Below are 12,543 nucleotides of genomic sequence, written 5' to 3'. Positions count from 1 at the left end.
TCACACAGAAAAAATCCAATCCTCGGGAAGTCAGGGAATCCTTCAGGATAAACGTTTTGTTCGCTAGCGACCTAGCATTTACCAGCCCAATCCTGGCAGGAGCCGGCAGGTCCACGGCATTAGCTGTCCAGGGAGCCACACACACAGGCCGCAGGTTGCGCAGATTCACCACACGCCAGCGGGGACGAGGAGAGCAGGGGCCGTGGGGCTGGAACACCTCATCCGGGCTGACGACAGGTACCAGCCAGGCGTCGACAGGGTCCAGTGAGTGCCGAGAAATAAAGAGGCAAGGCACCGCTCCATACTCAGTCCAAGAAGCCGTGGAAGTGCTTGCCAAACAGGCTTTCGGCTGTACCGGCCAACCGCTGCATTTACCCCGGCAGCGGTGGCGCTTATGCTGGAGAGATGGAGCTGGGGCGCGGCAGAGGTGAGCTGGGATCCCCGATAGGAGCGGGGGCAAAGTTTTCCCCAAAACAAACACATGCGCAAGCCAGGTAAGCTTCTTTACGACAATACGCGCTATAGCTCATGGGAAATGTAGGCTTCATTCCGGCAAAACACTACCGCTTTTGTCCACAGGGTCGCCAAAATCAACTCAAAATGAAAGTTTCTTGTGGGGGCTTTAATTAACTTGTGCTCACAAAGTAATAATTAGTTCCCACATAATAAGTTGTTTCCAGTTGTTTGGATGACTAGTTGTGCACACAAAATAAAAATATCACTTTTCAGGACTTTAGGGCCCCCAAAGGTTTTAAATCTTTAATATTTTCTCCATACATTAAAAATTCAGGAATAAATAAGACAACATTTTTATTTTATAAACTCAGCTATTCTGCTTCATCCCATTACTCACAGTGAGAAAATTTCGGAAATCAGCACATAAACTAAATTACCTCTGCCTTGGGGTTTCCCTCGGAAGAGCTGACGGAAGTGGCTGGGGAGAGGTCTATCTGGGCTTCTTTGCTGAGGCTGCTGCCCCCGCGACCCGGACCCGGATAAACGGAGGAAGGCGAACGAATCGAATCAAACCTCTGTGTAGATTTCTAAATAAATGCCCTTACCTTTAATATGCATATGTAATTTCTTGCTAATTTCAAGTGTTCTTGAAGCTACAGGAGATTCTGAGCCAACAAGGTCTGCTAGCTGATGTACACATTACAAATTTATAAGTATGAAAGGTCAAACAAGTTATAACACCATGTAGAAAAATACCAGTTGAGCTCAAAACCACTATTCTTATTTTATTTTGCCCTTTGTGCACTACATATGGCAAAAAAAAAACTATTTTAAGCTACACTGTCCCCAGGCATATGATAAATTACTTGTTGTTTACATAATATACTAAGTTAGAGCACTCTTTGACCTTTAATGTATTCATACAGCAGTGTTTTTACTTTAATATATTTCATTTGCAGCATTGCCGTGACATATAATCAGACTAGCTCTAAACATGTAATTTCCATATCCAGAAAATGGAAGTGCAGATTGAGAAATCAGCATTAATGCTCTGTGAACAGCCTATGCCTCATTTATTTCTGCAATTATGTCAAAGTTGTTTTAAAATCAATGCTGAGAACACTTTGCCGGGCATGACGGATGCACCGTGTGCCTAATCCGTCTCCACTTTAGGATACGTCTGGTGTTATGTTTATCTCTAACCTTTTTTTCTAGTTCCAGGGTGAAGGGACAGTAATTCAAAATCGTTCTTCAAGGAGACATTGGTGTCAGCTGCTAAATGTAGAATATCACCTTGGAACAAAACACCATTTCAGACAGGGTAAAAAGAAAACGGTGGGTCATCTGTTGCCCAAGCATTTATCTAACTTTCCACTTTGAAAGGCTTTCAAATTATTTCACCCACCCTGCAGGGCTGTAAATGGTGTGTAATTTGGCACAATATCAACCAATGCAACCACTCCACTGCCGTCAGAAATACAACAATCACCCCCGCCAAAAGATCTTTGATAGGAGAATAGTTGTCAAACTAAATTGCTGTTCCTTTCTTGCTGCTGTTTTGGTGATGGAAGAATCCACAAAAGCTCCTCCTGTGACAAAACTGAAGGCACAGAATGGCCACAAGCAAACATACAGTACATGAAATGGGCCGCTGAGGGCAGATGATGTTAAGCCGACTTGGAAGGAGATAACACACTTGGTTAACATGTGTTGCTCAGGTGCTCGGAGAACTGTTTCCCAGTGCAGCAAACGGCTCAGTGATATTAGGCAAAGAGCCAACCAGGCGTTGGTGGTGGAGCACAGGGACAGTTTGGGTGCAGGAGGAGCACTTCCACCAGCCAGAATCTGACTTCAGTGGAGGATGTAACCACCTTCACAGTGCACATGTTAATCGTGTAAAAGGAAAATGTGGTTCGCTCATGTTCTGCTCTGTTCCTGCATGAATTTCTCCTCAACTAAGCAAAGAATCTAAAAAATAAGATGCCAAAATACCACATGGACACAAGAAGGGAGCATATATGAATAAACACAATTCACCTGAGGACTGCTGTTATTATGACCCCCATTCTGCATGCACAGTCACAAAAATAGACGCCTGCATCTCCTCCAATTTTGGTCTGAACTAGGTTAAGGAGTGCTAATGAGGACACAGAAAAACAACCCAGTTATCCACTACTGTGACACATTCCATAATGTCCTCAGACACGTATAACAAATAATTTGATTTTTCATAAAACTAAGCAACTGATATATTTTGTCCTATATTTATATCAGATCTTTAAGGCATTCTGTGATTTCATTTTATTCTATCTTTATTCTTTGATGACTTAGGTAGATGTGAAGTAGGCCCTCTTCTTAAGTTTTAGGGAGTATGATTTATTTATTGGTTGGGATAAATTCAGAACTATGTTCTCGTTAGTGTATAAAGACCTGAAACTAAAGATCATTGTGTTTTTATTATCTTACAATGAGCCATTTATATCTACATATGGAGCAGGATCACTTCCATGGAGACCGCCATGCCACCAAAGTCCACCTACACACTTGGCACACGGGCAAAGTTTCAGCTGGTTGCAATCTGCAGCCTCACCACTAGATGTCACTAAATCTCACACAATGGACCTTTAAAGATACAGCGTGTGAGATTTATGGGGATTTAGTGATATCTAGCAGTGAAGATTGCAGTTTACAACCAGCTAAAACATGTCCTAGTTAGATTTCCTTCAGTGTTCATTGTTCAGGAGGATTTTTTCAGAGGCCATATTATTCTCAGAGGTCTCCTCCTCTTCAGAACAAATGGACCCAGTAATTTAAACATGTAAACACACTAAATAAAGCAGGTTCACATTACAAATCATTTTTTCAACTCATCAGTTTTGACTGCTATCCCAGCGCCAGGTAATGTGTGCTAACCTTTTGTCTATGATAACTTAATGTGTACCTACCTTATTTCTGATCCAGACATTCAGCAGGTTTTTACCAGGAGCCAAATTAAACACAGAGGTTTCCTCCTCTCAAAAACAAAAAGATTTAGTGATTTAAAATGGTCAAAACACTAGTGAAGCAGTTTCATCTTAAAAAAATCAGTGTTTTTCCAACAGTGCTCATTGTGGAGGGACAGCTAAAGCTGGTGTCTGATGCATAAATGTTTGGTTTGTCCCTTTGGGGCTACGAAACATGACAATGCGACATGGTAATCTCAAAGAACAAGAATTGTAGGTATAAACGGTTCATTTTGAGGCAACAAAAACACAACTCTTCTTATTTTCAGGCTACTACACACAAAAGAAAACATACTTATTATATTATATTCCATTTCTGCCAATGTATCTCCTTCTGTCCTACACACTGTACCTTTAAGGGATGCTCTATTGTAAATAGCCATGGTGTCAAAATTGTAAATCCTCTTACAAGCTTTTTCAGAAGCTTTCAAGCACATTCTCTATGACAACCGAGCATGCTCAATCATGAGGGAGACTGTTAAGTGTGTCTGAAAGCTCTGGAAAAATCCATTAAGTGGTCCTTGAGCTGAAACTTATATTGTCAAACTACCTTGTCCAAGATCACGAATGAACTACGCTCATATACACTGATACCTGTTGAAGATGCTGTGTGAACAATAATGTGATACTTAGAAGAATTTGGATTTGTTTATTGTTTTCATAAGTGTGATTTTAGCCTTAAGCACAGCCAGGTCCATGTCCCATATGTAAGGGACATTTAAAATTTTGGCCTTACAATATCAGTGTCAAATTCTGTGAATTATGTGGGGTTTTTTTCACTGCTGCTGTGACCAGTTTTGGTCTGGTGTTCACAGACAGGTGATGCTGCCCGTTTTCCGGCGGTTCCATCAATCCCCCTCTTCAACTTTAGTCACTGTATTCATAAAAGCCTATCATGTGTGAAGAACTGCACTCTGCAAGTCACTTCACTCCATGGTACATTGCACCCATGGGAGTATGACATTTACACCTACTACAGTGAGTAACACGGGTAAGTGAAGTGCACGTGCCTTCAAATTAAAAGCACAGTCTCTTAAAGAGGAAGAAAAGTCAGCAAATATTCGAGGAAACTTCACATGCAAGCACCTTTTCAAGAATAACATTTATTGTAATTATCAGCAGATATTTTCTGTCATTTGACGCGTAAAAATCAAATTTAATATGTCGCAGTCTGAAAAAAACAGAGTACACAGGCGTCGTCGTTGGATTTATTTTGAAAATCACAACCGGAAATACTACTAACGGTTCTGCTAGCTTGATTAGCATAGCGCGTGCTGGCTGTGAGGCAGGTGACAATCGTTCACCGTTGGCTGTTACACAAACGGTACCGACTAGGAGCACCGTCTTTTCTCTTCTGCCGCAGCGTAACGGCCGAGAAACTCCACGACTTCACGGATTACTACCGGACTGAGAGACTTTATCCTCGGTGGGACTGTTACATCTCCATATCTGCGACAGAGGACAATGTTTCTCCTGCAGTACACCGGTAGGCTGCTCTAACTAACCTCACAGCATCACACACTAATTATATTAACGGAAGGTGTGTTAAAAGTGTGTCAGCACCCGGTAAATACACACTTTTTACAGACTAAGTCATATTTAATGGTATTATTCTAACGTATTGATGCTTATTTGTTCATGGGGAACCCAACAGTTTATTTTGGAAAGGTTGTATTTCAGCTAACGTCTATATTTTGTATTTCTTGCACTGTTCGCTCAAGTTAGCTCAGTTTTGGTACTTTGCCTTATGTTTCTTTCGGTAAAAGATATCTTATTCTTGCCTTATTTACAATATATGTGGGTTTTTCTCCAGTGAAGACTATGTTTAAACATTCTCAATGAATTGTAAAAGTTTCCTTCCTTCTAAAACTTTATTACAGGATTAGTTTACTCTCACTCTCACTCTCTCATCTTGCTCATTTGACTTTATAATGTGCTTTATCCGTTTTCACATCCTGAGAGCGATGGAGCAACTTTGGGGAAAGTGTGAACTAAGTGTTGAGAAGTCATTTGATTTGGTTTGGATAGGGATAAACTTTATCACACTCTCCAGCCACAAATCTGATAGGCGTGCATATAGCTGAGGGAGCCCAGACTTTCCCCTGTTTTCTGTTTTGGACAGTACCAAACTGATTTTCTGTAACTTGGTAATAATGGGTGCTGAGAAAATGTTTCTGTCTGGGGAGGAAAACTGTTGTTCCCCAGAGCAGGCTTTGGAAACCACTGGGCCCTGTTCTTCATGCATGGATAATAGAGTTATCCGGATGAGAGTGTTGGTGATTTGATACGAGTCAGGATTTTTTGATCCTTCAAAGATGTCTTAATTTATGTTTCTCAACTGTCGTCATAGCAACAATTCATTCAGACCAAACCTGCAAAAGCTTCTTGACAGTTAGCTGGGTCATGACCCAGACGGTTTGCTGTTAACCACATACATGAAGGTAACTTTGAAATGCTTATGGCTTGCTTTCTGAGAATCGTAATGAATAGTGTTGATTATCACAATTGACTTTTCACTAGGCCCCACCCTTTTGTGATGGTCCAATAAGCAATAAGAATGGAGCCCACACTGTTACTAACTGCACTCCCTGAAGAAATATTATCATATTTTTGGAAAGATGAAACAGTGATTCCAGAGAGAAGCAGACAGAGGGGTGTACAGTCTGTGTTTGAAGGCTATACGCAGGATGTCAAACTGACTCAGCAGTGTAAAAGTGAACCACCACATCATTGACCAGTCTGCGTCCAGGGGTGGGACTTAGCAAAAGGCCAGTTACATTATCATAATGAAAACTTCACCATATAATAGAATAAAATAATAATTAATAAAAAACAAATTAGCTCAAAGTTTGTAAACAAAAAAAGAACCAAACCAAACCAAATTTAGTTTGAGAAACTGTGAGCAAAAAGCCATGAACTAAACTAAAAGATTCCAACTTAAAAAAAAAGGCCAAAGGAACTAGAATGTATGGCATTTAATTGGACATTAAAATAGGGATTTTGCATATGTACACCAGGGTTTTTTTTCACTTGCTGAGTTGGCCAAGTGGGTCACTGCTCGCCCTCAGTCAGTTTTTACTTGCCCCTGTACAAAAAGTTTTATTTAGCAGCGGTTGCTCTCAAACTTGCAGCAAACTGTGAGTTACATCGTTGGGTTTCGCCCGTATCCTCTAATGCCACCCAACTGAACTCCTGCTTCCAAGATAATTAAATTGCTCACTTGTGCTTTGTGGACTTGGCCTGGGAACTGGAGGGCTGCTGATTCAAGTCCCCATACGGACCAAGTATGGAGCATGGACTGGTAGCTTGAGAGGTGCTAGTTTGCCTTCTAGGCACAGCTGAAGTGACATTGATTAAGGCACTGAACCCTCAACTGCTCAGGGTGCTCTGTCCAAGGCAGCCCCCTTGCTCTGACATTTCTCTAGTTAATGCAAGTATAGGTCCTGTTTATTTGTGATCTGTGTGTATATGACAACAGGGTGAAAAACACAGAATTTCCCCTCAGGGATTTTTATAGTATATCTTCTTCTGCTTCTGCTTCTGCTTCTTCACGAATGCTGATCGGTACTGTGCATGTGCCACTCTCAACAGACATGAGAGTAAAGCAAGACTGCTTGCCCATTCTCTAATTCCATCATCAGCTCCAGGAAAACAATGTGTTTAATTTACCAACCCAACATGGCATTTTACCTGCCCCGGGCAATTGGGCAATCCTTATTGTTTTGCCCTGAACACTAAAATATATTAAATGGTTAATTGCAAAAGTCACTTTCTTGGAAACTGTTTATGCAATTAGAGCTGCTTTTGTGATGTTAGTAAGGTTTCATTGTCATAACAAGCTTATGATTTCTACTTAAAAGTGCTTTGCTAGTCCATGGGAAGAACCTCACCAATCATTTACCAAAATCACTCATAGACTAAAACAGTAGAAACATTATGGAGCACAATGACACCAGGAAGCGTGTATGAACATACATAAAATGAGATTATGAATTAATCGAATGCCTCAGTGCATGCTGGGATGGTTCTGAGCACACATACCTCATGTAATGGCAATGCCCTCATCAGCACTCGTGATTTTGCCTTCACTGTATTTCGAAATAAGAGCACACTGTTACCAAAGATGACAGCATTTACAATTGATTTACAAAATCAATCCTAAAACTGCTTTCAAAGAACCAATTTAGTTGCATGAGAATAAACAGGATTAGTTTAGCTAACAGCACAAGCACATTAGCCTGATTTAGTTAAGCTACATTTAAAGAACAGGACCCTGAACTCAGCCTTTATATGCCTGCTGGATTAAAGCCATTTAGGGTTTACTGCCACTGACTTTATATTTTCCCTGCATTTATTTCCTAATTTCATTGAATTAAGGGAAGTAAAACAGTTTACTGAGTCACTGAGCAATTGGGGATCATACAATCCAAAAACCTCCCACCAACAGGCTTACAGTGCTCAGCCTTATTCAAACACTTTGTTCACCATTTTAGCTGCCGCCAGTTTATATTGCTGTGATTTATTTACTCCGGGACTCTTACAGCCAGTCTAATGATGGATAAGTGCTCATAATTTGATGATTATTTCCCCCAGTAACTAGCCACCCAAGTGTTGAGAATATGAAAGCAAACCTTTTTTTGAGGGAGAAGCTCTGTACACACAGCTGTGCAGTTTAGTCACTCATAGTGCTGACCTGTTGTAAACACTTAACGCCCGTGGGCTCAATACTGTATTTAGCAGACAAATGTTTCATTATGACTAGGAGTTCTGCTCAGTCTGTGAAAGCACAGTGTCAGTTGTGGCTACAGGGAAGCTTTGTCAAGTCAGGGATGTCTCACCTTTGCCTTGGAGACGTCAAGTTTTATTAGAAAGGAGCGTATAACAAAAATATGGTAATGTATGATCCACTGTCAGTACTAGGGACTAAAAGTCAGGATGTCTCTGCTTCTGCTGCATTGATTTGGAGCATTATTTTTTTATGTGTCACTCACAGCTCATCCGACTTTTAGAGGCGCAACACTACATTGGTGCAATACCTGTTCAGTTGTTTAGAAAAAAGGAAAGATGCCCAACACAAGTTCAAAAAGCCCAAGTTAACACCCTGTGTTGTCCCACAAGATATTCACTATAATATCAAATAAAAGGAACAAGTGTACAGGTCTGAGAAGCAGTGATTTACTTGGGCATCTTTCAAAACTTGTTGTCTATTAATTTTCTGTAGATTGACTACAAAATTAAATTAGCTTAATTTAAAATTTTAAATAAATGCAGAATACATCAACGCTATGTTGCTATTAATTTCCACCCAGGCATCAGGTCACATCAGGAAAAAGCAGTTATGTGATAACTGATGTATTATGTTAATGTTTCCTGACTCCTCTAGCGATAGAACAAAGTCTTCCCCACTCTCAAGAATGTGATGGGCGACATCCTTGCATCCATCACTATAAGTGGAGGCTGAGTGGCCTCAGGAGCAACCATGGTTGAGTTAAGGTCTATCATTCCCTGTGACAGCCATTTACCTCCACCCTGCACCGATCCTCTCACTGATCAATGAGCAGGACATTGTTGGATTGCCTTCAGGAGGGAGGGGCTGTCAGAAGAGGGCTGACAAAAATACACAGAGATAGAAGAGCAAGAGATTGAAAGAGAGGGTGAAACTAGTGGATATCTGCTTTGTTTTGCTTTTGCAGTGGCCCCGGGATAATGGTGCTAGTATAGCTAAATTAAAGCACAACTGAATGTGGAGTGAGATATTGTAGAGTGTGAAGAGATTTGTCAGCTTTGGAAAAATCTCCCTTTTAAATGAGGAAACGTAAGCTCAGTTTTGCTAACAATTCAGCAGTAAGTGTGCGTCTAGTAAAAAATGGCTATGGGGAAAAGAGGCAGCATAATGAAATGTGAAAATATGAGTCAGAGATAAAGGAAGCTCCCGTTCTGTGAGTACCGCTGGCAATATCACTGTTTGGGAATGGAGGATTCAGGAGGGTATGCTGCTGAAAGGCAGAGATGCTCAGCTCTAGTAAACTGGTTATGGATCATTCAGCAGCGCCTAGAAGGCCCAGAAAGACAAACGCTGCGCTCTGAATCGCATACTTTTTCTTTTACTTTCAGTACGTACAGCAGCTGCCCTTACAGAGTATGTATTGTTGCACTGAGCATGCATACAATGTGGACGTACTACTTTGTGATAACATTGCACCTTGTACTGTGACCCGCTTGCTCATATATCTGTTGCAGTCTGTAGCGCGAGCTGCACCTATGTGGGACTCAGTCAGTGTGACATGTCTTCCACTGCAAAGAGCACTGTGGGTTGGAATAGCCAGAAAAGCATGCAGGCTTGCATTAAGCAAACTGCAACTGGATGCAGTAGGATGTTCTAGTATTTTTGGCATACTACATTTGAGATGATATGTACTGGGACATACTATCTTCTTCTGGCATACTAAGTAGCGTTGTAGTATGGGTTTTGGAACGCACCTATGGAGTCTCCTGGCTGTTTAAAGGGGACCTATTATGCTCATTCTCAGGTTCATTGTTGTATTTTTGGTTTCTACTAAAACATGTTATTTTAATATTTAAAAACGTAACACTTTATTTTTCTTATGCTTTAAGAGCTGGTACAGCTGCATCTCTGTCTGAAATGCTCCACCTGTCTCCTAAAGCCCCCTCCTGAAAAACTCAAGCCAGCTCTGATCAGTCAGTGTTTCTTGGTCTTCTGTATCTCAGCGTCTCCGCACCATTATTGCAGCCAGGGAATAATTGTAGTGGAGTATAGCAGCACTTTCTATTGTGAAAAATGACATGTTCAAGCAGGAATATGATCCAAAATCGGGGAGAAATGAAAAACATTAGCAACCAACATTGCAGGTTTCCCTAACGTTAGCATGTAGCTACATGTAGCAATGTACTTGCAGCCAGGGAATGACTGTTATGGAGTATCGATAGGGGCTTTTTCTACTGTGATAAAAGCTTTTGAATCAAAATCTTCACAGCCAGACATGTTCCAGCAAGAATATGATATGAAATCAGGGAGAAATGAACAACTGCCATCAGGTTTACATGTTTCCCAGATGTTAGATTGTAGCAGTGTATGTAAGCACTAGCAGTTGCGTGCCTGGAGCAGATGACCAGACTGAGAAATCCATCACAAACTGATGTCATCTGGTCTCAAAAGTAGAAAAAAGTCCCCAAAGACGTTGGAAACAGAGTATTCAGAATGGTCTGAGGCCTGAGGTTTTGCTCACAGGGATTATTTTTTGCATACATTTACCTCATTATTTGAAATTTTAGCCACGTTTAATACGAACATCTGACATTGTAACATTATAAATATGACAGGACATAAGGAAAAGCATAATAGGGCGGCTTTAACTCCTCAGCTGGGTTTCTTTAGCTTTGGTCTTGATGTCTTTCTCTGGTCCAGTCTTTGAGGAGTTTGCCAGCGCTGTTATCAAGAGCCAGAGGGTGAAGCTAAATAAATTATGCTTTCAAATTGTGTGCTTTGGACCGTATGACTTTCTCGTCTCCAATGAGTTTCTTCAACACACAGATAAGCCACGCCTTGGTATAGCTGTCGCTATCTGTGTATGAATATTGCAGCAGAACTGTGCTTTGAGCCATGTTTTTTTTAGCTTCAACATAGCAGAGCTGGCATAAAGTTGTGTTCCTAGAAGAAACTTAGTGGTAGTCATTTTTTTGAATGGCTAAAAGTGCTGGTGATTGAAGATTCCTCAGTGTAAACAGAGGTCAAAGAAATGCTCACACTCTCAGTCCTCACACAATCTGAGTCAACTGAATTTCAGCTGACCAAAAGAACTGAAATCAGACAGAAAACTGTCAGTTCTGTAGGCCGTTACTCAAGATATCTGCATGTTCTCTGTCTAATATCACAGTTCTCTCCTTTCATCGTCACGGTCATGGTGAAATAGAATGAGAAAATGACTGCTTTTATTGAGTCCTCACACCTTACTTCACACATGATGGGACTGTGCAGATCACTGCCCTGATTTTCCGTGAAATTAATTATTTGAATGTCTGCTATATGGTCAGCATACGGCTATTGCTTTTCTGTTCATTTCCAGCACTTTAAGTGTGATAGAAAGTAACTCACTTCAACTTTCTTTTACTGTGTCGGCGTGAACTCTTAGTGGGTTTCGCCCTCAAGGCAGAGGGTAATTATTTAAAGCAGAATCCAAGGAATATCTCAGAACTAAAAAGACTTATGAAGAGGGCAGAGCCTTCATCAAATTATGTTCTTGAGGATACATTTTCATAATGCATTTCATACATGTGAAGGCAGCATTGATAAATGCAGTTTGAACCCTTTTTGTACCTAATTAAAGACATGTCTTTTGAGCAGGCAACCTGACAAGGAGCTTAAGTGAATCCCTAAACAGCTCCTCTTGTCTTGTTAAATCTTAGTTTCGGAAAAGGCAACGACAGAAACCTTATTGTGACATTGTCCTCATTTAAATGTGCCTTCCTGCAAAAGCAGGTGAAAGAAAACATGTTTATTATCGGTCGAGGCAGCAAGGCATGTTCATGGCTTGTTTGGCACTAAATGAGTTTGTAATTTTCACTCTGCCCCTCTTGTATTTGAGCACTTCATGCACATCTGATACACTGTTGTGTTACACCCACAAAAGCAATTGTTTGGAAAATTGTTTTTTCTTTTTCTGCTCTTTAAAAAAAAAAACAACCAAAAAAAAAAAAACTAAACTATCAGGGCGGTGTAAAAAATGTCCTTGTTACAGTGAGAGAGACACTTTTACATCAGAATTTTGGTGCATAATGGTGCTTTTCCACAATTACTGCCACTGCAGTGGACAGCTGTGCTATTGAGCGCCGTCATTGTGCATTCACACTGCTGGCAACTTTGTTGATGGGTTGCTCTTTCCTGGCTGACTGTGGGCGGTTTGAGAGGCTTTGATTGCATCTATGTAGTGGTCTCATGTTGCTACAAAGTCTCTAACAAGTACTGTACATCATGTAGTTTCCTTCGGTTTCATTTTACCCTCCGTGGTACATTGGGGGTGATATAGATAATTGTGCTAATTAGATTGGAAACGAACTGAAATGCTCA

The 12,543-nt window shown here is 40.8% G+C and overlaps 1 protein-coding gene across 1 annotated transcript in view; it reads left to right on the top strand.

Annotated features, from left to right (window-relative positions):
• The first annotated feature begins 4,748 nt into the window (after positions 1-4,748).
• LOC125894528 (ecto-NOX disulfide-thiol exchanger 2-like) overlaps positions 4,749-12,543 on the top strand; it is a 265,263-nt gene continuing 257,468 nt past the window's right edge. The window contains exon 1 of the mRNA XM_049585996.1: positions 4,749-4,944. Coding sequence (XP_049441953.1) covers positions 4,923-4,944 — 22 coding nt within the window. The 5' untranslated portion in view covers positions 4,749-4,922. The remainder of the gene's footprint in view (positions 4,945-12,543) is intronic.

This window comes from Epinephelus fuscoguttatus, linkage group LG9 (genome assembly GCF_011397635.1).
Source record: "Epinephelus fuscoguttatus linkage group LG9, E.fuscoguttatus.final_Chr_v1".
In the NCBI taxonomy this organism is placed as follows: Eukaryota; Metazoa; Chordata; class Actinopteri; order Perciformes; family Serranidae; genus Epinephelus; species Epinephelus fuscoguttatus.
The sequence above is the reverse complement of the archived record's forward strand: the minus strand, read 5'-3'. Positions and strand labels throughout refer to the sequence as shown.